The following is a 27,662-nucleotide window of genomic DNA, read 5'->3' as shown; positions in this document are numbered from 1 at the left end:
AAAAATGCTATTTTGTGGCTGTACATCCTTCTTGACTATAAAACTATGAGACATTCCAGTTTTGTAAAAAGCCATGAAAACAGGACTAACAAAATCAAACTCCATCACACAAGCTGATCTTCCCTTCCCCCTTCCCAAAGAAGGCTGATCGCCGAAGAATTGATGCTTTTGAATTATAGTGCTGGAGGAGACTATTGAGAGTCCCATGGACTGCAAGAAGATCAAACCTATCCATTCTGAAGGAAATCAGCCCTGAGTACTCACTGGAAGGACAGATCCTGAAGCTGAGGCTCCAATACTTTGGCCACCTCATGAGAAGAGAAGACTCCCTGGAAAAGACCCTGATGTTGGGAAAGATTGAGGGTCCAAGGAGAAGGGGACGACAGAGGATGAGATGGTTGGACAGTGTTCTTTAAGCTACCAACATGAGTTTGACCAAACTGCAAGAGACAGTGGAAGACAGGAGTGCCTGGCGTGCTCTGGTCCATGGGGTCACAAAGAGTCGGACATGACTAATCGACTAAACAACAACTATCTTATCAAGATAACTTGATGCCTGCTATAGAACATTCTAGAACAACTAGGCCAGGGTGTACCCCTGATGCTAACTTCAAAAAATAACGCAAAAAGGTGGCAACTAGATTTGTAACACAGGGGCAATCATACAGTCCAGCCCTTAAAGGGTTGCTGTAACATATAGAAAGAGCTTTGAAAACTTGAGATGTGATGAGGTGCTGTGCCGTGTTTTTTTTTATTTACTTAAGTTAAATAAACAACAATACCCAGTAACAATAACAGTGCATTATTATCAGTAGGACCTACTTGTAATATCCTGAAGCGCATAGCCATAGCCAAACACAATTATATCCAAGCTATCTCCTGACTACCCTGCCCTACCTTTGATTGAGAAAAGACCTGAGCACTTTAGCTGGCTACAAGGAAGACACACAGAAATGTCACCAGATTGTGGCATTCCACTTGTTAAACCCAGAATATCCAAGCTGGAAGAACAGGAAATCAGTAAGAACAAATTTTTGCTAATTAGAACCAAGGTAGGGAGAGTCCAGTCTTTTTATAGTCTGTAACAATATTTTTGATGGCTGAAAGTTCTACACATTTGGGATAAATTATTCCACGACAGGCATTCGCCTGCTAGTTGCCATTCACTCCATTTAGGAAAATGAATTATATGTAATTCCTATTGATTGACATGAAAATTAACCGACTGCCTGGAAGTTGAAGCTTATTACTTCTTTCCATGACCTTCACTGTTGGGGGAAAAAGTCATATTATTAAGTGCTGATGGAAGAAGTATAAAGATGATCCTGAATCTTGTAGACAAACCGTTCAGTTATTTAATTAACCATTGTAAATTGTTCCATCACATTATATGTATTATTATTTATAAGTTAGGGCTCCAAACTGTTGTCGGTTAATATAATACTATCCATTATAACTGTAAACAAAGATTAAAATTTGACTTTCTAGTTAACATATTTAGTTACTTAAAAGAACTTGAAAAAACAACAACTTAAAGATGACAGTTCCTTTGTTATTTGCCTTTTATTGCTTTTATTATAATATTAGGAACCGCAGCCACCTGAAACTATCAGCGGTCAGCTGAAAACTTCTTTAGGCTTTGAAATGTAATAATACTGATGGGTCTTGAACTTATTATTGACCCCACTCCTTTCGTAGCCTAGATGTGCTACTATGAGAAAATATTTTGTATTCCTACGTTTCCTAAAGAGAAGCATATTAGCTGATAACCCTTTTATAATTATTTAAATAGGTAAGCATCCGTAAAGAGTATGCAAACATCTCAAGTCTTGAACTGCTTTTTCCTGCATCACCACAAACAAACCAAGCTCCTCTGTGGTTGCCAATTATTTATAATCGAGCATGACCTTGCCTCACGAGAGCTTGTAGCATGAGGCTGATTCTGCAGCTGTAACAATCTGTGCCCATGACAATTACAGCAAGAAAAAAAATATATGCAATGAAGAATATATTCTGCAATGACTATGTAGCAAACCAAGGTTATATCTTTGGCCTCCCTGCCTTTATATTCAGGTAAACAAGAACAGAGAGTTATTTCAGGTGCATATGGAAGTCAGCCCATCTCGCAAGGAAGCTAAGAGGAGATGGGGCAACCTGGAAAAAAGAAGGATAAGGACATGGAAATTCCAGGGACTGGACTTTCTTTGCAGTGTGTAGATACTCTATCACTGTGCTGTGGTCCGTTCCCAACCAATAGGAGCCTGTTTTCAAGCCTAATTGCAGTACAAGGAGCTGCGGTTTGCAGGGTGTGGGGCTGCAGCACTTGGAGAGGGCATTCCCATCACCTAAAAGCTACATGGGACATACCATGGGCCAGAATTGGTCCACAGACTGCCAGTTCACCACCCCTGCACTAAATCATGTCTACCCTAATTTGTACAAGTTTGAATGAGCTAGAATAAGCCTCAGATATCTGCCTTCCCATCGCCTCTCCTCTTCTCTGATATTCTTCCTGCTACCTACCTCATTCCCGTGATTTATTTTCCGAAGCTGACTTCAGATAAACAGTACATTTGTTTGCTTATTTCTGAATACCAAACTTTTAAAAAAGCCCACCCAGAAATCAATTAATATAATTTGCGTAAAATTAAATAAACATAAAGAATTAGCTGCGCAGGAAGAGAAAGTAACTAGAAAAGCAGGCACACACTTGTAAGAAGCAAGATATGTATATTATTAAAAACCTGTAGCCTAAAGTTCTTTACTTTTAAAATGCAAATTAAAAGCTGCTTTATTATGATTTCAGCACAGGAGGAAGGGAATAAACAGAAATTTTAAACTTTGGGTTTTAAACAGAAATATCTGATCTGAATTGAAGTTGGATAGGGAAAAAGGAAAACTCACATCATGACAAAACTACAGTAGTCTTACCATGTGGGTGTTGGCTGTCATTAGCTGAGGATAGGAAGAGAAGCAAGTAGCAAAAAAGGAAAAAAAGCAAGACACAAATAGACCACATAAATGTCAACATGCAAATAAAAAGCAGAAGGACCTTAAAATTATATCTAACGTCACTTAACAAGTACAAATAGAAATGCTTTGAATGGATGTATGTTGTTCTTTTCAAATTAACCATGGTGTTTATTACTATGATATCTGAATGCACATTTCTTAAAATGAATAAATCAAGCAATTCCAAAATATAAAATATGCATCAATGGCAAAATGAACCACATTAACAATATAATGGTTCATAAAAGAAACTTTTTTCTCCTTAATGGTACCATAACAACTTATTACAGCTTCTTGACATTCAGAATTAGATTTTCCTGTCAAACACCCCATAAGAACCACAAACCTTTCCTGTTTCTAAATAACCATTTTAATGGGAGCTAAGTTATGAAATACTGGATCATACTTAGTGAAAGGGGGAAAAGGCATAAGCAACACTTAAGATTATTGACACATCATTTCTTGATGTTAGTAGAGCAGCTTTAATCAGACTAGATACTCACCTGTCCATTGCTGGTCACAGTTGAGCTGTCAAACAGGAAATAGGCACCAAAGAAAAAAACCACAGCATCAAATACTCCCAAGAATGTCCAGTAAATGAATACACGCCAGCGCAGGTGAGCATTCTTGGCAACGTCCCTGAATAACGACAAAGTTATTAATTCTGACATGTTAAAATAGAGAAATGTGAAATTGCACAATGCTTTCTGAAGTGACAGGAATGTTCTAGTGTTTAAAGGTGACCTGTCAATAATGCATCTCTCTGCATTCCTAAATGGATGTCCAATACTTAGGTGTACCATAAAGCTCTCCAATTATAATCCCAAGTCCTTTTAGACGGGAAGAATCAATATTGTCACGAATGTTGACCTCATTTTAAATAATAAAACGTAACACTAGAGGTCTCCAGAAGATTTGCTTTCGTTTCAAGAGGCTGGTCTTTGTAAACTGAAATAAGCTTCACGTTGTTGGCATTTTTAAAAAACACACTACTTTGACATTTAGCATTGAACCTGAGGAGACATGCACCAGTTACGTTACTGGGGTCATTTACTCATTCGTGATCTTGTTGGGTTCAACCCTGTGAGGAAAGTTAGGCTGAGATATAGTGATATAGGGCCTAGATAGCCTAGTAAGCCTTGTGGCTGAACAGTTTTTTGAACCCATGTGTTCCTGGTCCTAATCTGACACATTAACTACTAACTTACATTTTCACTTATATATATGCTGTATAATGGTATTGCTACAATTTTTGCATACACGCAAGTTGGCAACTTCCATAAAAAGTCCCTTTGTGGAAATGCTTTCCCACAAGACATTTAAAGCAGATTTACACAGTAACCCCTTAATGAGGAAATGCAGGAAGGTGCTGCTATTGTGACCGTTGAACAGATGCAGGTATCGAATCTTTCAGGCGCCTTTCTTGGTCGCCTGTGGAACACAACTTACTACATCCAATGGTAGTGGAGGCAGCAAATAAAAAAAAATTGCTTAATGCACTTTGTCACAAAGAGACCAATGTGTGAATCTGCTCACATGTACAGTGGTACCTCAGGTTAAGAACTTAATTCGTTCTGGAGGTCCGTCCTTAACCTCAAACTGTTCTTAACCTGAGGTACCACTTTAGCTAATGGGGCCTCCCGCTGCTGCTGCGCGATTTCTGTTCTCATCCTGAAGCAGAGTTCTTAACCCAAGGTACTATTTCTGGGTTAGTGGAGTCTGTAACCTGAAGCGTCTGTAACCTGAAGTGTCTGTAACCCGAGGTACCACTGTATTAATGTTATTTTGGTGTTGGTACGTTTATTTTACTATTCGAGATAATTTTTCACTGAAAATACACGGTACGTTCCCCTTGTTTCTTAAAAGACCAAAGAAAATGTTCCTGATTACAAAACACCCCACTACAAAAGCCCTGTTCAAGGTACAGTGGTACCTCGGGTTACACACTCTTCAGGTTACATACGCTTCAGGTTACAGACTCCGCTAACCCAGAAATATTACCTCAGGTTAAGAACTTTGTTTCAGGATGAGAACAGAAATCGTGCAGCGGCGGCACAGCGGCAGCAGGAGGCCCCATAAGCTAAAGTGGTACCTCAGGTTAAAAATACTTTCAGGTTAAGAACGGACCTCCAGAATGAATTAAGTTCTTAACCTGAGGTACCACTGTATTTCTCACTCGTCCTCAGGAGTCTCCCCAGCCTCTCCCCACCCCCACCCCCGCTGCCCCACAGCTTCTTTTGCCTGACTGATAATGCAGTCTTTGGAATGCAAAAGGTTCACCCCATCCCTGACCTACTTCAGCATCTCATTGTTTCCCCATGGCCTGAAGAGAGAAGTTGAGCAGAGTGGCACTAACTGGTCACCACTGTCTATTCAAAGAATGTTATGAACTCTAACCTGTACAGTGTAGGGTCTCTCTTGAGTGTATCTGAACTGACATGTTGCTCCATGAGACTATACAGCAGGATAGGAAGTGAAGTGAAGCTGATATTGTACAGGGTAAGATACGCAGTATCATATAAAGGCTGCAGATAGGGGGAAAAAACAGATTATATTAACCAGCTATAATTTAATTTTACGGTAATAGCAAAGATTTAAAGTAGGGAAATAAGCAAGTAACCCTATTTAATGCCATGTCCACTGCCCTGAATGTATTTCCCAGCTATCCAAATTCACTGTGACTGCACACTCCTCTATTTCCTAAATTTTGGTGACCAGCTGTTTCTGGAATATTTACCGCTTACTTTGCCAAACCTTTATTAGGCATTACAAATATAGGCCATCATAAAACATCCATATGTAAAATTTTAAAATATATACAAATAAACAGCCATGTAAAAATATGTAATAATGGGATACAACTCCTATCATCCCTAGCTAGCAGGACCAGTGGCCAGGGATGATGGGAATTGCCGTCCAGAAATAGCTGGAGACCAGTGCTGGATTAAACCCCATGGAGGCCCCTTTGCAGTTGAAATCGGGCGGGGGGGCTCACAATTTATCTCCTAATACATTTTTGCTTTGACCTTTCAAGATCAAATCAATATTATTTTGATCCGTTGTTGCAGGGCCCCTAAAAGGCATTGGTCACATAGGCCAGTGCCTACTCTGCCTATTTGGTAATCTGACACTGCTGAAGACCCAAGTTTGGGAAACCCTGATGTAGCACCTCAAGGAGAACAGCGTGGCCAGTGAGAAAACATCAAATTAGCAAATCTTGTGAAATTTGGCAAATTTTGGTCATATTGTCAGGGGCGGAGGAAGGCGTGGTGGATGCGGGCCGGCCCGGGTGTCACCACTGAGGGGGATGACAAAATGCTGGGTGGCATTCACCGTCGGGCCTGCCACACACCCGGGCCACATGTCTCTTCTGGGAGAGATGCAGTGGCTTGGATGCACGCAGGCTCCGTGCTGCCCAAACAGTCCGCCCGTTCCCTCCCCCCCCCCAGCTGTAGGGCGGCTCAGTGGGAGGAGGCAGGCAGACTCTGGAGGCCCTGCAGTGTGCCCCACCCCTGGGCACGCCACCCCAGGCACCCAAGCGGCTTCCTCCATCACTGCAGACTGTATAGTCCAGAAGGACACAATCCAACCAATAGTAAGTGTTCTTAGTTCCACATTGATTTCCCAGTGGGAAAGTTTAAGAACCTGCTTCCCTCTTCCATTGAATCCCACGGGATGTGGAAGTGCTTAGGTTAGCTTTGGCTGGATGAAGTCAGCTCTTGAGGGCAAGTTCACAGGTTCAACAAATATGTCTTGTTACTTGATAACCTCAAAACATGAAATTGTTATAAGTCAAACATCACACGATGAGTCATTATGGGTCACTGTCTGTCATCTAAGGTAAATAAAAGAGCACAAGAGATAGAGGTCAGCTGGTTGAAATAAGACCTGTCCCCTCAGGTGCTCTTTAAGCTAACACTGCTTATAACCTTACTCACAAGGGCAATGAATTTTAAAGATTTTAGGGTCATGCCACTTACTCACAGCTGTGTGTGTGTTTTTATGCTGAATTGTAAGCTAACTGCAACTGTGGGTTCTACTTAAAATCTGCATGCTTCAGGGAGCATATCTCATTATCTGTGCTTCCGATAAACCAGAAAATTCTATACTTTTTCATTCAACACCATGCAAAGCAAGATAAATTGATCAAGATACATTTAAAATTCTACTGGACCAATAAAGAACACGTTTCAAAATATTAACTTGGTTTAATGATAAAGGGGGGAAAGTTTTTTGAGATACCTGCTGTGAAAACCCACAGAAGAACTGGTATAAAAACTGAGGAAAAATGAAACAGACATTCTGGAAGACAAAAGCAAGATATGTTGCATGACATTATCATAGTATAAAAATGAACTGGCAGCTACACAAATTTAAACACATATCTAAGTTCAACTGAACACAGAATTTAGCTTTTGTAAAAAACAAAACTTGATAAAAGGGCACCTCCTTCAGTACTACATTGATTATGGCAGCGTAGAAAAGCTGTTTTTTTAAAAGTGGCAAGCAATTAAAATATGTCGATGCTTTGATTTTTGTTTGTGCATTCTTGCCCACACCCTGGAAATGGAGATAAGAGCAAAAAAGGTTCTAGGGAAATAAATACATGTCTAAAGGTAACGTCTGGGGAACATAAAGTACAGTCTGTAAAAGGAAGGCGAGGAGGATTTGGACAACAGTCGCAGAAATGGCTGTTGGTGATACAGAAGCAAGCACAAAAAAGAAGGCAAACAATGCAGTCCTCAGGAAGAGGAGGCAGAAGCAGTACTGGATGGTTGAAGAAATGAACTGCAGTCACCGAGAGCTCATCCAGACTTCCCCTTGCCCTGCCATATCTTTACCGCTGAATCACAGCAAATTTATCAATCAGGTTTCTCCAGAAATACGTTTGCTCTGATTTATCCCTATAAAGAGCAGGTTTTCCGGAGGAAAGTGGCAGGGCAAAGGGAAAACTGCTCAGAACCATGTTTTCTAGACTGAGCCCTGAGATTACTTCAGGTCCAAGTAGTGACGCTACAATGGCATGAATTCCTGAAATGCTGTGTAGCTGTCTCTCTACACTTGTACATATTCATGATACAATGGAGGAAACATGGAGACACCGATACACAAATAAACTGGCTCAGAACTAGGAACTACTCCCCGCTCTTTCTTTTCCTGCGTAGTAGAGTATACGCTTCGGACTAAGAGATTTCAATAGTTTCTAAGTGTTATTGCTACATTTGAGCTTACTCATCAGATTATTTACAGACGAAAGTTGCACTAAGCCTTGATGTTATGAGAGCAGTGCGTTGCTGCAGAGTTTCGGCTAGTTCAAATGGTTATTCAACACTATGCTAGAAGCGGAACGTAAACATGTTCCCATGGCAGAAATAAATCTTTCACATTGGTACACATTTATATGTCTTTGTAATACTTATTATGCCCTATGGGGTGTTGATGCTAGATGTCCTTGGTGAATTTGGCTATCTTATTTTACCAGTGAATTGGTGCATTGAATAGTATGTCAAAGCAACAAAAAGGTGAAATAAACAGGATTTGGCTTACTGTAGTGCTGAGATGAGCTACTCCCCGAAGGAAACAAAATACATATGCCTAATGTGCTGATCTGTTGTTATAAAACACCTGAGGTTGGCATTTTAGATTTACAACACAAGAGACTTTGTTGTTGCAAGCATACACTGGCGAAAGTTATCACTAATATGATCCGGCTATCAGTGTAAACATAAAAACAAACCCATCATTCTTCCATTCAGCTTGGTCAACTGAAATTAGAAGCTGATTCACATTTGCAGCCATCAAACCACTTGCTCTTTTACTTACTACATTACTGGACATTCTGGAAGTAAGTGCTTTTAGAAAACAGGTTTTCCCCATATCTAGGAGGCAGAGTAGGAGGAATCTAAAGTTAAACTGGAGGAATGGAGGTCTGGAAGGATGATGGTCACACAGTGGAATCCAAGACAAGAAGCTTCAAAATAATCTGCCTCCGTCTAAACTGTTAACAACCATAATACAAAAGCCCCAATATACCTTATAAAAGAAGTATTGCACAAGTTCAGATATCCTGACATAATAAAAATGCCCATGAACAAGCAACATTTTTTTCAAATGTTTAAATTTGGGTATTGCATAGTCGCTGTTTCTTGCAGCTTGGCGGCCTTCTTTCCCAATAAGGCCTAGAAGAGAAACAAAATGGCAGAAAGTGAAACGATGAAGTGAAACTGAACTGGTGATACTTATCATTAGATTTCGTTTGAACTGGGAAACTATGGTTAGCAGGTTCAGAGCAAGCCAGTATCTTCTCTCTCCATCATCATAAACTGAGGAAGAATCATTTGTTCCTAATGTTTAGGATGTTTCTGCTGCTCACAAAGTATCTTCCACCCAACAGTGAAATGGGGACTTAGCTACTGATGGGAAAAAATACCATATTTTTTGCTCTATAAGATGCACCAGACCACAAGACGCACCTAGTTTTTGGAGGAGGAAAACAAGAAAAAAAATATTCTGAATCTCAGAAGCCAGAACAGCAAGAGGGATCGCTGCGCAGTGAAAGCAGCAATCCCTCTTGCTGTTCTGGCTCCTGGGATAGCTGTGCAGCCTGCATTCACTCCATAAGACGCACACACATTTCCCCTTACTTTTTAGGAGGGAAAAGGTGAGTCTTTTGGGCAAAAAATACGGTATATACTCCTTCACAATAGATTGAAGGAAACAATGGCAATGATACAAAGTACTAGGACCATAATAACCAGTGACTCAATATTACATTATGATGATGACGACTTTAAACTTGACCATAACAATCCACTTACCAATGCCAACGTGTGCTTCTAAGATCATACTGACATCATTTGCTCCATCACCAATTGCTAACGTGATTGGATGCTCCTTTGACCATTTAATTAATTTTACAATCTGGAAGGGGGGAAAGGTGCAAATGTTACATACATGTTTTTAAACTGCACCATTATGCTCAATGTTCCACTTGCTAGATATTTTGGCGGTGGTGGAAACTGAACCAAGTAAGAAGAAAGGACATTCACTTCAGGGAATCTTCTATTTTCCAAGCAGTAGTGAAACAGACAGGCTGGCATTTGGGCCTGTTCACACATTACTTTCTAAGAAAACTCAGAATTCCCCTTCCTTTACCATGGAGAGAAAATAACAACCAAAGATATAACTGTATGATGTTTATTTGAACAGATTATCTCCACAGCTACTTGGCAGAAAATCTCTATTCTTTCTGATAACAGATTAGGCAGTCAGGGAAATACTTCATTCGGCAACATAACCCAGTTCACTTAATACAGTGGTACCTCAGGTTATGTACGCTTCAGGTTACATACGCTTCAGGTTACAGACTCCGCTAACCCAGAAATAGTGCTTCAGGTTAAGAACTTTGCTTCAGGATGAGAACAGAAATCGTGCTCTGGCGGCGCGGCGGCAGCAGCAGGAGGCCCCATTAGCTAAAGTGGTGCTTCAGGTTAAGAACAGTTTCAGGTTAAGTACGGACCTCCGGAATGAATTAAGTACTTAACCTGAGGTACCACTGTACTTCTTTTCCACAGCAAGAGGAAGAGGCAGATCTCGCTTTTCTACAGGAAAGTAATGGCTGAACAGGCCCCAAGATGGGCCTAGTTGTTTTCTTTCTGCCATCCTTATATCTTTCCAGTGTTATTCCAATTATCTACTGATAAAAGCCTAATCAAAAGAATTTCCAACACACACCTATTCTTATTTCCTAAACACAAAAACACAAGGAAATAGAAATAACAGCTTTCCATGTGAGGTTAATGTGTAGCCTCACAATGTAGCATCAGCTGAAAATACAGCACTTTTCCTTAGTTAAATGAGCTCTTTTCCAAGTAGCATGTCAATCCCTGAAATCTGCTTGAAACATACATAAATCAGTGGCACAGCAGGGTGCCATTTTAATGTACCATTAACTAATTGCTTTCTTTCAGAAATTCTTTCACTCATTTCTCCTTGTTTTTTTTCTTCATTTTTTGCTTCCATTATCAATCACTGGAAGGTGGGTATTTAAACACAACACATTACACGGAGACTTTCAATATTTATATAAATATACATTTGTCATGTAATTGAAGACGCGAAACACAAACCTGTGCTTTTTGCAAAGGAGCCATGCGGCAGCATAGAACCGCGCTGCAGTTCCTACAGATTTCAAGGAAGATCTCTCTGTAGTTACCAGAGCTCCCATCTTCCCGTGGTTTCATTATTAATGATAACGCTGCTCCATCAATAATTAAACCATAATCTTGCATTTCAGCTGAAAGCCTATTGAGTGACAAAAATACACAAATTAATGCTGGTTTTGCAGTTTAACCAACCATGTTTTATACAGCAGTCGCTTCAAAAGACATGCTGAAATGCAGCACACTCAGGGTATTTTGGGTTGCATGTAACATAGGGCTAAGGCTAAGGTTCCTTAAGCTCAAGGATTTATCAGTGTGCAATGGAACATTCTTCCTCTTTTCTCCCCTCTTGTACATCCTAATTCTCTTCTCTCTGTTAGCCCAACCCTCCGGAGAAGATCTGGGGACAGAGGAGGGAGACGTGCAGGGGGAGGAGAGGGGAGAAAGTCCCATTCCTTGCGCTGACAGGATTATTTGGTTGAATACCGTCTTTTAGATTTCTTGCCATTTGAAGTAACTAACTTGATACAGCAATCTTGTTTTTGCCTCCAATTACCACCGTGGAGAGTAGAAACCCCACCACTAGGTTTTTGTTCCCTCTACGCACTAGCATACTCTCACAAGAAATCTATTCCCTCAATTTCCAATTTTGTTGCACAGGATAAAAGGTAAAGGTAAAGGGACCCCTGACCATTAGGTCCAGTCGTGGCTGACTCTGGGGTTGCGGCGCTCGTCTCGCTTTATTGGCCGAGGGAGCCGGCCCCAAAAATAGGGGGCGTCTTATACATGGAAAAATATGGTATATCTATATATGTTTTTTTAAAAGCTGTTTCCAATTCTGCCACTGAACCAATGCCAAAAAAAGGATGCAAATTTTGACTTTGGTTGAATTTGTACTTTATACATACCCTGAGAAGGTGTCCCTTGTTAAACTGCCGCTGTGCCTTAGGACAGTCTTGCTTAAATCAAACAACACATCGTGCAAGCTCTGCTCCTCTATTTTCTTGGTAGTTAACTCAAGTATTTGAGTACTTCTTCTGAACAGTTTGCAGGCGTAGCAGGCAGCTGCGGCAGTCTCCATTTTGTCTCCCGTCAGAACCCAAACCTTAATGCCAGCTTTTTGCAGGGATTCGATTGTATCAGCAGCCTTTTCCTGTAATCTTCGAGATACCAATCACAAATAATTATTGACAAACTTTAAATTAAAAATTTAGGGCACTTACTAAAAGGTTTCTATCATATTGGAAAACATGGCGGTAAAAAGGAGTTTGGACTTAAGAAGCCTTTGCTGTCATGCAATATTTTATTTATTTATTTACTCAATAGTTTTCTCTCCGTTGATTTAAAGGGTTCAGATGCTGCAGTCCAGAGGAGCTGCAGTGTATTTTAGTGCCCTTTACCTGTCTGTTTTAAAGCACATACTGTATAATCATGCTTCACAGCAATTTACGCCATTTTTAGTTAAACTGGCAAGATACAGCAAGCCTTTGAATTGCTCACAACTCAGTCTCATTTTGTGCAGTTTGAAAATGAATTAAATTTTTTGTTAGAATCTTAATCTTTTAGGATTGAAACCAAGAGATACTAACACTGTCTATGTCATACTGGCTTTAATTTGGTCTCTGTAGTAACTTAACAAAAGCTTAGGTAGGCAAATAATAAAAATTGGTTGTCTTGTCCACTGAAAAGTATTTGTGGGCATTTCCTGAACCCCACACATGAACATAAATAATTTTTTTATTCTACACTTCTAGCTGCACTGATAGCAAGGTAATTGGTAAGAAAGAACCCATTTCTTGTTGCAGTTTTCAGCTAATCAGTATATTCCCGGGTTCAAACCTGGTAGCTCCAGAAATATAAAAATTAGAACCAGTCTATGAAAGGGGGGTGGGTGAGGAAGACAGATAGAAAGCAAGCTAAATCTATACATTCCAGGTTGAACAATATGTTTCTATTCCTATTAGGCTGAGTTTAGCTTGACTACAGCAAAAGAGGCCTGAAACAATGAAAAGGAACTTCGTTCTAAGGGCTGGTCTACAAAACCAAACCTGAGCAAACACAACAACTGCACTTGTTCGTAATCATCCTTTTGTAGCCTTTTCTTTCCTTTCCCATTCAAATTTAGACTGCAAGCTTTTCAGGTCAGGAACCTGTTAAGTTGTGGGTGAACATATCAGATGACACAGCGATTCTTCAAACAGCTCTTGTTTATTCACAGGCCAGAACTGAACTGAACTGAACTGAACTGAAGGGTTCAGCCAGCCTGCTTATATAGAGCTCCACTAGAACGCAACAGTAACCATTTTCTGTAACTATCCAATCACTGAACGTCACTTTCAATTCCTTATTTGCATATGTGGACCTGAGTGAAAACTATCTACAGTATTCCCCTGCTGGCCCAGGGTGAGAACTTCAGTACATAACAGGACTTTTACTGCTTACAGAGCTCTGTAAATCACAATGTGTATTGAGACCGCTGAGTAACGATGATGGCAGTGGCTGCAACTATGAAGAAGCAGGTTAGTATTTGCTCCTACAAATACTAACCATGGACTTGACTTCCTGTCTTTACGCCACGCAGCAGGCAGCAGTAGTGATACGTGGACACAGTTTGACTCAGAAACTGAGTGCACATTACAAGTATTCTTAGGAAGCTCAACCAAAGTTTGTGTGGCCGCAGGAGAGCAATGGAAATGGACTTTAATGACCCCCCATTTCTAGTGAAGGTTAAATGCCAGAGAGACAGTGGGGCTACCTATTATCAATGAATCCTTGTTTCTTTTACAGTGTGAAATAACATCTGGTCCCTGGTGTTTTATTGAGGCAAATACACATGGTGGAAGTGGGAACATTTTGATGCAATGTACGAGTGGGAAGCCTTGCCCAGTTTGCGCAGGATAGTCTTTTATTTTCCTGCTTTCATTTTTATTGAGTTGGGAGTAGGTTGTTATTTTTAATAACTGGGACCAGAAAACTTGCTGTCAGGGAAAAGGCGGGGTATTAAATAAATATGCATATATTATAATTATAACTATAATAATGTTTAGAGATTCTTTTATCCCAGTGCAACGCATTCTGAGGTTTTTGCCATTTCACAGTACAATTAGATTCTGTTGTGGAAACAGCTCGTAGTGCTGCTAATTACTGTGTGGCCACATTGTAAACTACTAATTGTTATAATACTGCTTCTAAACGCCTCCACAAGACCGTTATTGAGTCAGATGTGCTAAGAAGAGATTAATGGGTCTGGCAGGACAGTGGGGGGTGGGGCAGAAAGGATGCTCCCCCATTAGGAGAGGGGGAGAAAGGACACTTGCAAAAATCCGTTAAGAAGGATTAGACAAGTACAGGGTTTCTTTTCTTTCAGCTCTGTACCACCCCATTGATTCCAAATTCTGGTTTGTTAACTAGTTTTAAATCTATTTTAGGAAATGTTTACATTATTGTGTATTGGCTGCATGTCGGTTTGACCACTGTTGTGGTAGAAACACAGCACATAAATCTAAACAAACAAACAATAAATAAATTGGGCTCTCTACAGACAACTGTGTCTCACTGAGACACGTATGAGCCTTTTGCCCTTGCATGCAGCTCTCATCGCCTTGATAAGGAAGTCTGTATCGTTCAAATCAGAAAACTGTGGTTAAGAGATTCTGAGGAAACCAGGGCCTTAATCCAGTTTTCAAACTACCGTATTTTTCGCTCTATAAGACACACTTTTCCCCTCCTAAAAAGGAAGGGGAAATGTGTGTGTGTCTTATGGAGCGAATGCAGGCGGGAGGCTCTGCTCAGCGCTCCCTTTAAAGAGCCGCACACACACTCTGCGCGCTCTTTAAAGGGAGTGCGGCTCTTGGGGGAGCCTTAGCCACACGCAGCCAAGCAAGAAGCCAGGACAGCTGCGCTGCGATCCTGCTGGCTGTTCAAGCTTCTGGCTTAGCCACGCGAAGCCTCTGCAGGGCACGGGGAGCCTTCATCCCGCTGCCCTGCGGAGGCTTCGCGTAGCTATCCCTGGCTTTTCTGGGAGGTGGGGGAAGGGACAGAGCTCCCAGAAAAACCTCCAAGAGCCGTGCTCCCTTTAAAGAGCGCACGGCTCTTGCGGGAAGTGGGGGGAAAGCCAGTAGGCTTGCTTTCGCTGGAACCAGGAGGGCAAGAGGGATCGGTGTGCACCGATCCCACTTGCTCTCCTGGCTTCAGGGATAGCCCTGCAAAGCCTCCTGAACGAAGATGGAGGAGCACTCCCTCTTAGCTCAGGATGCTTTGCGTTGCTTTCTTATTTCTTGTTTTATTCCCCTAAAAACTAGGTACGTCTAATAGAGCGAAAAGTACGGTATGTTCATGATCCTGGTGTGGTCTGAACATAGTAACCACCGTTTTCTTGGTCAGAGAAAAAAATGGGAAACTATAGTTTATTAGATAGGGAGGTATTCAAATACATTTTTGAGTTAACATCAGGGGACTTCCCTGTCTCTCCTACCCTCGTGCTATCCCCAAATCTGATCTGGAGGGTAGGGGGAAACCGCAGAACAGATTTAGGAGGCACATAGAGGGAAAAGAGGCATACCACGAAGAGAGGAGGGAAGGGGCTGCATGTGCAGGGAAGAAGGATTATAAACATATTGGCTTATTAGTCAACGCATGTGCAACTAAACCAAAGATGTTTTAATGTGGTTTTTATTGGATTGTTCAAATGGAAATATTATATATATATATATATATATATATATATATATATATATATATATATATATATATATGTAGGTTTTGGTGTCCTCGGGTGTCTTCCCGTGTAAAAGTTGGGGTGTCTAGGCGACGTTTCGACGAGGTCTCACTCGTCATCTTCAGGCTGGTGCTTTCGGCTTCTTGTTACTGGAACAGAGCAGGATCTCAGTGTTTGAGTTCCTATAAATACTGTTGAGGGGGTGTGGTGTATAGCCTCCAATGTTCTGGGCAGAGGGGAAGTTCCCAGGCTAGTGTGCCTTTTCTTCTTTTGTTCCTTAATTACTTGAGGGATATCTTGAGTGATTTCTTGAGTGATATCCTGAGTACCACTTAGGTCATTAGGTGACCCACCTAAGTGGTACTCAGGATATCACTCAAGAAATCACTCAAGATATCCCTCAAGTAATTAAGGAACAAAAGAAGAAAAGGCACACTAGCCTGGGAACTTCCTCTCTGCCCAGAACATTGGAGGCTATACACCACACCCCCTCAACAGTATTTATAGGAACTCAAACACTGAGATCCTGCTCTGTTCCAGTAACAAGAAGCCGAAAGCACCAGCCTGAAGATGACGAGTGAGACCTCGTCGAAACGTCGCCTAGACACCCCAACTTTTACACGGGAAGACACCCGAGGACACCAAAACCTACATTCCTGTACCCGTGAAAATCTACGAAAGCATATATATATATATATATATATATATATATGTTTTAAATTAAAAAAAGTGCACTAACCGGTCTTCAACTGCTGTAGCACCAAGCAGGATAAGTCCCTTTTCTATCTGCTCGTATGCCTCAGCCAGTTTCTTCTCCCGATCCCGAAGAGCCAGTTTGGCCTCCTGCAAATGCTTCTGCACATTCTCGTATTCTTCACAGGTGAATTTCTTATACGCTACACATAGCGTTCGCAGGCCCTCCTAAAGGAAATTATTTTAAAAGCATAGAGATGTGTTCAGTGAAAGTCTTCTGGAGATTTTCAGTTCTGCAGGTTATAATTTAGGTTTCTGCCTCGTTTAGTGGTTTAATTGACTTGAGCTTAGAATGCAAGTTTATCGACTGCCTTGAGCAAGGCAACAATTTGGTTAACTTGAATGTTGCCTCTGGAGAAGGCTATGAGAAAGCTGGAAACCCAACTTCTCTACAGTTTTGGGAAAAGAAAGAAAGAAAATACTGCTGATAGAGGAGGGCAAACCAACTATGTCTTCCATCAAAAACCCATATGTGGCAAGCAGAACTACAAGATTCTTGGGTGTCTCTAAAAATTTATGCTGTGTGTGTGACCTCTCACAAAAAGTGCACTGAAGGAGAATAGATGTCAACACAACGATGACTTCCTCATCTACACTTTGCCATCATTCCCTTATTTAGACGAGTTTGCCCTTACAAACTGACTTTTGCAGCTTTCTGCCTTGAATGCACACAATTTGCACATAATAAATGCCAAATGCTTGATCTTACCACTGCGTTGCGCTCAACTCTTGATCTAATCTGGTCTATTTTGCCTTCCGCAACTCTGGGGAAAATAGACGAATCTGCTCCTTTACAAAACAGAAATATTTCTCCTGGAAATGTAAGCAAAACAAAATTTTAATAGTGGGTTAAATGCAGATAAAGCCCTTGCTGTTCTGAACCACAGGTTCAAAGGATAGCACAGGGGAGTGGCTGGGTACAGGGATATCAAAGAAGGATGTCAAAAACACCAGTAGCTCTAGTATTATTAAAAGACTTTCAGCAAAGGTCTCCTAGCCTCTGCAGATGCAGGACAGACAATGCAGCAAGGTCCCGGGTCTTTGGTTTGGTTGCACATGCGTTGACTAATAAGCCCTGGGTCTGCAAAGGCTAGAAGACCTAGCAGGCTGCTTTGCTGTAAGCCTTCCTCAATAATAATAAAAACCTAGAACTGATCACTCTTTGGTATCCTTGCACTCAACCACTCCCATGATCCCTCCCCTTTGGGTCTATGGTTCAGAACCCTTGCTGCCAAAATATTTAAAAAAGTCTTCTTATGAAACAGCTTTTGGAAATTATCACACTCTATATTAAATGGACTCAAATTAAACGGAGTCAAAATTACAAGCATACTACAGTCGTACCTTGGTTTTCGAACAGCTTAGTTTTGGCTCCCTAACGCTGCGAACCCGGAAGTGACTGTTTCAGTTTGCGAACTATTTTTGGAAGCCGAACATCTGACGGGGCTTCTGCGGCTTCCGATTGGCTGCAGAAGCGTCCTGCAGCCAATCAGAAGCCATGCTTTGGTTTCCAAATGTTTTGGAAGTTGAACGGACTTCCGGAAAGAATTCCATTCGACTTCCAAGGTGTGACTGTATTCGAAAATATGATGGAATAGTAGAAAACAGCAAAAAGCAAGACAGGCTAAAGAGCAAAAGATCTGTGATAATCTGAGGCCCTTCATCATGTACTCCCTTCCACAATAGGTCTGGAGGGTGAGAACGGGGCCTTTTTGGCAGGGGCTCCCTGTTTGTGGAATGCTCTCCCCAGGGAGGTTTGCCTGGCGCCTTCGCTACATATCTTTATGTGAGGAGCAAAAACGTTCCTCTTTAACCAGGCCTTTGGCTGATTAAACAGTCTATGGCCTTTAAAATGTGTTTGTGGGAGGGGGGTGGTATTTGTTGTTGTTGTTGTTATGATAGGTATTTTGTGTTTTCATTTTGTATTTTTATGTGATAAAGCGCCCTGTGATCTTTGGATGAAGGGCAGTATATAAATTTAAGAAATAAGTAATAGATTTCAGACTTAAAACAAGTTCCCAAGAGTTTAGGGACTAGACTTTTTTCTTTTCTTTAAGTACCTTTTGCCGATTTAACTATCACACTCATTCGTCTCCTTACAGAATCAAAACTAAGGATTTCCAATAGTTCAAACCTAAAGGGGGAAAAACAAGGACATGTTGTAATAACGTACGTTTTTATACACACACACGCACACACACACACACACACACACACACGGAGTAAAACAGATGTAAATCCATGGTTCCTGTGAGATAAACAAAGTGTTTCATTAAACTCCATACCCTTGGCTCAAAATCCAAACTGACAGACTTGCAAATCAGCCCCGTAATAAACCATACAATCAACTAAGCAAAGTGTTTTTCTCAAAGTTAACTTTTTAAAAGGCCATTAAAGACAAAACATACTTATGTACAGGACAACAGTGCACAACTTACCTTTCAATATCATTTTCTCGATTCAAGATTTCCATAAAATTGTCCTTCAGTCTTAAATAGGTGTAACCAAGCCTGAAATTCAACCGTAGATACACATCAGAAGTTACAACAACTGTATGCCACCAAGTTTACAGTAGACTGAACTGTGCGATGGGTTGTGTATTACTAGAAACAAACTTCTCTAAATTTCATTTACAGATCACACAAGTTATTATTTGCTCAAGCTGGCTCAAGATTTCTCTGTGGTTTTGTTTCTCATTTCAATGTTTTGAGAACAATCCTACCACATAAGCTGCTCCTACAGTTCAGGACCATTACTTTCAACCGCTTTCCAAAAACACTGTACTTTTGGCTCCCCCTGTACTCTTGCATGGACATACAGACACACCTAAGTACCTCATCTGTGGCATGTTCACCACACCCAAATGACAACAATCAAGTAAGTATACGATGAGAATGGTATTAATCTTTTCCCCCCCAAAAGATATGGGCACAGAAGTACCTAGACCTACAGACATCTGGACCTGATTAGAGTAGATTATCCCCATATGATAAGTTATCATCCCTGCCCCAATCCAAGATGTTCCCATTGCAAAACATACCTGCTTCAAAGCTCTTAAGGCAAAACACTCCCTCACTTTGACCACCTGCTCTAATATTGTGCTGGCAGGAATAGCAGAGTAGTCTTTAGTGTCCCATTACACATATGGCCTGTAAAGCTGTACAGCTGTTGTGCTGTACCTTGTAATGAAATTCTACCTTTCTGTTTCTTGTCCATGCTCTCTCCACTGCCGCTGCCGCCCTGCATGCCTCCCCCTTCTACTAATGTTAATAGTTCTATCAGCTCCGAGCCACACAAATTCTCTCCAGTAACAGTAACCGGGTTTGAGAAAGCAGAAGTAATGTTTATTTTTCAACAGAGACATTCAGCAACACCTCACACACAGTTAGGCCTGACCTCTCCCCCTCTCTCTCCATTTCTTGTGTCCTCCTTACTTTCATTTTACCCTCAGCACGTCTCTCACTTCAGGGACACCTTCACAAAGATATTTCTCCCCAACGGCTGCCTTTGGAGTTACTATCAAAGGAAACGAGTCTCAGCACTTACACAAACTGGAAAAAAGGCATTATGGTCCATACCTCTGAATCCCTTCAACTAAAGCGACTTCATCAGGGGACGATGAAATATACACGGCAGACCTCCCTGACAGCTGTGCTTTCTTCAACCCATCCACGTTGTCATCTTCCTTCACTTGAACGGTGTGACAAAGGCACAGAGCACGGAAAAAGAGTTCTTCTCTGTCCTAATAAAGAAGAAGAGGAGGAGTTTGGACTTGATATCCCGCTTTTCACTTTCCTTACGGAGTCTGAAGGTGGCTAACTATTTCCTTTCCCTTCCTCCCCCACAACAAACACTCTGTGAGGTGAGTGGGGCTGAGAGACTTCAGAGAAGTGTGACTGGCCCAAGGTCACCCAGCAGCTGCATGTGGAGGAGCGGAGAAGCGAACCCAGTTCCCCAGATTACGAGACTACCGCTCTTAACCACTACACCACACGGGCTCCCAGGAAGAATGCTGCTAATACAGATTTTCAACTCCGAGGGAATTAGCAACAAAATTTAATACTTTGCACATGTAACAGTAGCAGCTGAACAGACTAGATTGTCATGCATTATTTAAGTTCACACACTAAATTCTTTTGGTAAATTATTTTTTTTTTTAATATAATTTTTATTAAGTTTATAATATACAAAATCCAACTTCCAAATACATATTTCCATAGATCTAATAGACTCCCCCCATCTTCCGAGCACTGCATTCTCTATCAATTCAAAACCTCAGCAATTTGTTAACTTATTTTAAACATAATAATATGTCTTCCATTTTATCGTGATATCTGGTCTCTAAACATTACAGTCCAAATCCATTAATTTTTAGTTTCAACACAATAAAATTATTTCATTACACCACTTCTGTCTTGTTATACCTTATTTTCCAATTCAAAAATTTTCCGATGCTGAAGCTGTAATTTCCTAAAAAGGAGCATTTTTTAACATTCATACAACTTATAATGCTTTTTCAAATAATCCTTGAACTTTTCCCAAACTTCCTCCGTTTCTTCTTCTCCCGAGTCTCGAATTCTGCCAGTCATTTCAGCCAGTTCCATATAGTCCATCAGCTGCGTCTGCCATTCTTCCAATGTGGGTAGATTTTGTGTCTTCCAGTGCTTTGCCATCAAGATCCTTGCTGCTGTAGTAGCATACATAAAGAAAATTCTATCTTTCTTTGCCACCCTCTGGTCCACCATGCCCAGGAGGAAGGCCTCCGGTTTCTTGGGTAAGGTAAATCTAAGCACCTTTTTTAGTTCATTATGTATCATCTCCCAGAAGGCCTTCACCTTCGGGCAGGTCCACCAGAGGTGTAAGAATGTCCCTTCCTCCTCTTTACATTTCCAACATTTGTTGTCAGACAGGTGATATATCTTTGCAAGCTTGACTGGGGTCATGTACCACCGGTATATCATTTTCATAATATTTTCCTTCAGGGCACTACATGCCGTAAATTTCATTCCGGTGTTCCATAACCTTTCCCAGTCTTCGAACATAATGTTGTGCCCCAAATCCTGTGCCCACTTTATCATGGAGGATTTAACAATCTCATCCTGTGTATTCCATTTAAGCAGCAAGTTGTACATTCTCGAAATTAACTTAGATTTTGGCTCTAGCAACTCTGTCTCTAATTTCGATTTTTCCTCCTGGAAACCCACTTTTTTGTCCGCTTTAAAAACTTCCTGGATTTGGGCATAATGCAACCAATCTCGCACCTTGTTTTTTAACTTTTCCATACTCTGCAACCTCCAATTATCTCCAATTTTTTCAATTATTTCCCAATATTTAGGCCAGTGGGCCTCCATATTGAGTCTTTTACGTGCTTTGGCCTCCATCGGTGAGAGCCACCTCGGAGTTTTACTCTCCAATAAGTCTTTATATTTTGACCAGACCATAAAAATTGCCCTTCTGACAATATGGTTTTTGAACAATCTATGCACTTTAACCTTGTCGTACCACAAATATGCATGCCACCCAAAAGCATTATCAAATCCTTCCAGGTCGAGGACATCGGTGTTCTCCAATAAAATCCAATCCTTCAACCAGCAGAGGGCTGCAGATTCATAATATAACCTCAAGTCCGGCAGGGCAAACCCCCCTCTTTCTTTCGCATCAGTTAGTATTTTAAACTTTATTCGGGGCTTTTTGCCCTGCCAGACAAATTTAGAAATATCCCTCTGCCATCTTCCAAAACATTCCACCTTGTCCACGATCTGGAGGGCCTGAAACAAAAATAACATTTTCGGCAATACATTCATCTTTATAGCAACTATTCTACCCAACAAGGAAAGTTTCAGTCTTGACCATGTTTCCAAGTCTCTTTTAATCTCTGACCAACATTTCTCATAATTGTCCTTAAACAAATTCAAGTTTTTGGAGGTCAAGTACACCCCTAAGTACTTTACTTTTTTAACCACATTTAGTTCCGTTTCTTTTCTGAACTCCTCTATTTCAGTAGTTGTCAAATTTTTTGCTAGAACTTTAGTTTTTTGTTTATTCAGCTTAAATCCCGCCACCCGACCAAAGTCAGAAATTAATTCTAACGCTCTTTTAGTACTAGAGGCTGGCTCCTGTAATGTTAATACCAAGTCATCTGCGAATGCTTTCAGTTTATATTGTTTCTCTCCGACCACAATTCCCTGTGCCAACCGGTCATTTCTGATCATGTTCAATAGCACCTCCAGGACTGAAATAAACAGCAGAGGAGATAGAGGGCACCCCTGTCGTGTCCCTTTTTCAATTTTGAACTCCTCTGTCACCACGTCGTTTACTATCAATTTAGCTTTTTGTTCTGAATAAATTGCTTCTATTCCATTTTCAAACCCCCGCCCTACTCCCATCCTTTCCAAATTTTTCTTCATAAACATCCAAGAAATGTTGTCAAAGGCTTTCTCCGCATCAATAAAAATCAACACCGCTCTTGTATTTGAGTTTGTCTGTAGGAATTCCAAAATGTCAATGATGTTTCTTGTGTTATCAAATAAATGCCTGCCAGGGAGAAAGCCTGCTTGGTCCTTATGAATCACTTCATTTAATACTTTCTTAAACCTGCTTGCCAAAATGTCTGCAAAAATTTTATAATCCACATTTAGGAGTGAAATAGGACGGTAGTTTTTAAGTTGGGTTTTTTCAGTTTCTAATTTTGGTATCAACGTGATGAAAGCTTCTTTCCACGTTTCCGGTGCCTTCTTCCCCTCCATAATCTGGTTACTAACTTCCAACAGTGGTTGTATCAACGAATCCTTCAGTACCTTATAGTATTTGGAAGTAAGTCCATCTGGTTCTGGAGACTTGCCCAGTTGGAGGTTCTGAATGGCGCATTCAATTTCTTGGAACGTAATATTACAGTTCAAGGTTGCTCTCATTTCCTGAGGTATTTTTTGTAATCCATTAGTTATGAAAAATTGGTCCACCTCCGAATCTTTTTGTGGCCTTTGTGAGTAAAGTTCTTTGAAATATCTCTGGAAACACTTTCTAATTTCCTCGGGTTTCTGAACCATTCTCCCTTCGATCTCTAGATTTGTAACTGTATTAAGCTTTTGTCTCTTTTTCAACTGCCAAGCCAGCAGCTTCCCACACTTGTTAGCAGATTCAAAGGATCTTTGTTTCATTTGTTTAATTTTCCATTCCACCTCCTGATTTATCAATTTCGAATATTGTGCCTGGAAAAACTTCACTTCTCTCAATACTTCCTTTGATTTAGGCCTGGATCTCAATTTTTTCTCTCCTTCTCTTATTTTCTCCAAAATCTTCTCCTTCTTTTCATTCCAGAGCCTTTTTTTGATCGTATTCTGCTGTATTAGAAACCCTCTCATAACTGCTTTACTTGCGTCCCAGATTGTTCTTTTTTCCACATTTGTCTTTAAATTTATTTCAAAATAATCCTTTAAAGCTTTTTGGGCCTTCCTAACAATCTCCTGATCTCTTAACAAAGCGTCATTCATTTTCCATCTGAAAGATCCGGTTGTGTTTAATCTCAGTTCCATTCTCAAAGCATTGTGGTCGGAGCAGGTTTTTGGGCAGATTTCCACTTTTCTAGTCTTAGGTGCCAGTCCTCTAGTTATCCATATTTGGTCGATTCGCGTCCATGTCATATGGGCCTCAGAAAAGAAAGTTCCTTCTTTCCCTAGAGGGTTCTTGATCCTCCATATATCAGTCAAGTCCAAATTGTCAGTCATTTCGAAAAAAGTTTTTGGTAGTCTGCCGTCTTTCGTTATGTTAGCACTTTGCGACTTATCCATATTCACTGAGACGACTCTGTTCATATCTCCCAACATGATAATGTTGTTGTAATCCAAATAGTCCAGCATAGTCTCATGCAGCCTCTTGAAAAATTCCGATTTCCCTTCATTTGGGGCGTATATTCCTAAAATTAAAAACTTTTCTCCTTGTGTCTGAATTTCAACCGCCAAAATTCTGCCCTGTTCATCTTTAAATACAAATTTTGGTGACAAGTTCTCCTTTGCATATATCACCACTCCTCTTTTCTTGACTTTGTCCGATGAAATAAATTCTTGGCCTAACCTTTTATTAATTAACACTTTTCTGTGGAGTCTTGTCACATGTGTTTCTTGCAAGCAGATAATGTCCAATTGTTCTTTTTTCAAAATATGAAATACTTTTCTCCTTTTTTCTGGAGAGTTCCCGCCATTTATGTTCCAACTAAGAAGCTGTAGAGACATCCTGGTCTAGTACTTAAGTATCACAGTTGGGTATCTATGTTATCCTCCGTTCCCGAAGGATGTGGTGCCGGTCCGCCTCCAGATGGTCCTGGTGGTAATCCCGGTGGTGGAGGCCAAGAATCTGCGGCTCTCTTTTGGAGGTCCTCCTCGTTGTCGTGCAGGAACTTCTGCTGGTCCTCTAGTGTTTTAATTCTTGCCTTCTTTCCTTTATAGGTAAATGATAAACCTTGAGGGAATTCCCACCTGTAAGGAATTGCGTTGTACCTTAACAGTTTGGCCAAGTCTGTATATGAGGCTCTAAGGTCCAACAGATATTTAGGAATGTCTCTATAAATTTCTGCTCTTTTGCCTTCAACTTCCAGAGATTTTTTAAAATGTTGGCCTAGTATCTTGTCTCTTTCCTCTCTTGTTCTCAAGCAAACCAAACAGTCTCTGGACTTGTCTTTCTTAGCCGATCTTCCCAATCTGAAGGCCGTCACAATTTTAAAGTCTTTGTCTTCCTCAACCCCCCAAAATTTAGAAAATAACTGCGTCAAAAATTCCTCTAGGTTGCCCTGTTCCAGTTCTGGGACGGCCCTCAGCCTAAGATTGCATTCCTTACTTTTCAATTCCACCATTGACAGGTAGGCTTGCTGTTCTCCTACCTGTCTTTTCAGAGGTCTTACTTCCCCTTTGATCTCCTCGACCTTTTTGCACGCTTGCTCAGCTTTTTGGTTGGCTTCCGCAGCTAGTTTATAGTTCTCTACCGTAGCTCCTTGCAATTTCTCAATGGCCTGGGTATGCTGGGAAACCTGATCTGATAACTTACTGATAGTAGATGTAGCTCTGTCAATTTTAGATGACTGATCATCCACCTTTTTATTCAGAAGTGCCAATTGTTCCAAAATTTGTTTCAAGACTGGATCAGTTCCTCCAGTTGCCATATCTTCTGTGGCAAGCGTTTCAACTTCTTCCTCCTGCGCCGTCAGCACAGTTGGTACAGAGGATCTACGTTGATGGATTAACGTTGTTTGAACAAGCTGCCCAGCTCTCTTATCTTTTTCTTTAGCTTCCTTAGCTTTAGCTGCTCTTGTTTTCCCTGGGCCGCTCATTCCCCAGCTGCCTCTGTTCAAGGTCAAATAGTCTTTCAATCCATGAGAAAGGCAAGTCCAGAATGTAAACAATTAAACCACAAAAAATCTCAATATGGTACAGTTCCCAGACCTCTATACCTCCGCAAATCCACTAGGGGGGGTGTTTCATAGGAAGGAAAGTTTCTTTTCCACCATCAAAGTTCCTATTTCAACTTTTATAGTCCCCAAGTTCAAAAGGGAGGCTTCCAGATAAATCTGTTTCAAAGTAGTGCCACAAGGTGACAGAAAGGTTCCAGTATCAGTATTAAAGCGATAATGTATCCATCAATGCGACAATTTGTACTTCAGAGAAAGTTTCAACAGCCTGACAGTTCTCCTTTGCAACACTGGCAGCCCGACAGCTCGGTTATCCCCTTTAACTCCACGTCACTCCACAGTAGGGGGAAGGTTCCGTGGCAAAATAAACCAAAAGATTTAATCCTTCAATCCTTTTACTTTCTAAAAACACAGTCTATTGATGCCCCTTCGTGCTACTTTCAGAGTCTCTTTTTAAGCGCTTCAGCCCACACCGAATTCTTTGCTTTGCTCTGATTAGCAGGATCGGGAGACGGACTTCCTGTTACTCGCCTCCCGTTTTCAGCCGAATTAAATGAATTTAAGTCAATCTTTAAGTCAATCTTTAGTACTCCTTACTCACGGGTAAATTGCAGCCAATTCCGATGTTTTTCAAGAAGAAAGGTCGACGCTCATCATCAGCAGCAGCGCGGCTTCACTTCCGCGAAAAGAGCGATGAACTCACAGCGCCGCTCCCCCTTTCACGCTCCGGAGCCTCTTACGAGGTCCCTTCTCCGTTTCTGGGGGGGCTTCTGGCACCCGCCGAGTCCCACGGCCGCAGGCTCGCTCTGCCTGCGGTTTGTCTTAATGGGTCTCCGCTTTGCCGCAGCGGACGACCCTTTTTCGCGGAGCCCCTCTTCACAGTGTAAAGAGGACCGCCATTGCCGTTTTGCGCCACCTCCGCAATTTGGTAAATTTAATTTGGTAAATTAAAGGTTGTTTGTGGGAGGAAAGTTGCCCATCCTACACTCTGGCGTCACCTGAGATGCTTTAAAGGCCTAAGTTAGGGACGCGGGTGGCGCTGTGGGTTAAACCACAGAGCCTAGGACTTGCCGATCAGAAGGTCAGTGGTTTGAATCCCTGTGACGGGGTGAGCTCCCGTTGCTCAGCCTCTGCTCCTGCCAACCTAGCAGTTCGAAAGCACATCAAAGTGCAAGTAGATAAATAGGTACCGCTCCGACGGGAAGGTAAACGGCATTTCCGTGCGCTGCTCTGGTTCACCAGAAGTGGCTTAGTCATGCTGGCCACATGACCTGGAAGCTGTACACCGGCTCCCTCGGCCAGTAAAGCGAGATGAGCGCCGCAACCCCAGAGTCAGTCACAACTGGACCTAATGGTCAGGGATCCCTTTACCCTTTACCTTTACGGACTAAGTGGGACCCTTCTAAGCAATGCAGGATGCTGTTGTTCCCCCTTAGTACCCTAGAGTCCTCCCTATCTCTGGACTCTCATTTATGTTTCAGACCAGTTCATCTTGGAACAACAGTGACTTTATTAAGAAGCTACCATTGGAATAGAAAAGGATTGCAAAGGATTTAACATACTGACTAGATAAATTTGCTGTAAGCCACTTTAATTTGCTGTAAGCCACTCCTGAAATAAG

The 27,662-nt window shown here is 41.3% G+C and overlaps 1 protein-coding gene across 3 annotated transcripts in view; it reads right to left on the bottom strand.

Annotated features, from left to right (window-relative positions):
- ATP11A (ATPase phospholipid transporting 11A) overlaps nt 1–27,662 on the bottom strand; it is a 120,619-nt gene that overhangs the window by 21,857 nt on the left and 71,100 nt on the right. For all 3 annotated transcript variants that reach the window (XM_081908165.1, XM_081908166.1, XM_081908164.1), the window contains exons 14-25: nt 20,223–20,386; nt 19,083–19,154; nt 18,705–18,778; nt 17,354–17,457; nt 16,631–16,812; nt 12,083–12,334; nt 11,142–11,316; nt 9,831–9,933; nt 9,046–9,191; nt 7,255–7,314; nt 5,410–5,537; nt 3,516–3,651 (exon numbers count right to left, since the gene is read on the bottom strand). In XM_081908165.1, the coding sequence (XP_081764291.1) occupies nt 3,516–3,651; nt 5,410–5,537; nt 7,255–7,314; nt 9,046–9,191; nt 9,831–9,933; nt 11,142–11,316; nt 12,083–12,334; nt 16,631–16,812; nt 17,354–17,457; nt 18,705–18,778; nt 19,083–19,154; nt 20,223–20,386 (1,596 nt within the window). The remainder of the gene's footprint in view (nt 1–3,515; nt 3,652–5,409; nt 5,538–7,254; nt 7,315–9,045; nt 9,192–9,830; nt 9,934–11,141; nt 11,317–12,082; nt 12,335–16,630; nt 16,813–17,353; nt 17,458–18,704; nt 18,779–19,082; nt 19,155–20,222; nt 20,387–27,662) is intronic.

This window comes from Podarcis melisellensis, assembly GCF_964234715.1.
Source record: "Podarcis melisellensis genome assembly, chromosome: 4".
NCBI classification, from domain to species: Eukaryota; Metazoa; Chordata; class Lepidosauria; order Squamata; family Lacertidae; genus Podarcis; species Podarcis melisellensis.
This window is presented reverse-complemented; position numbering and strand designations above follow the sequence as displayed.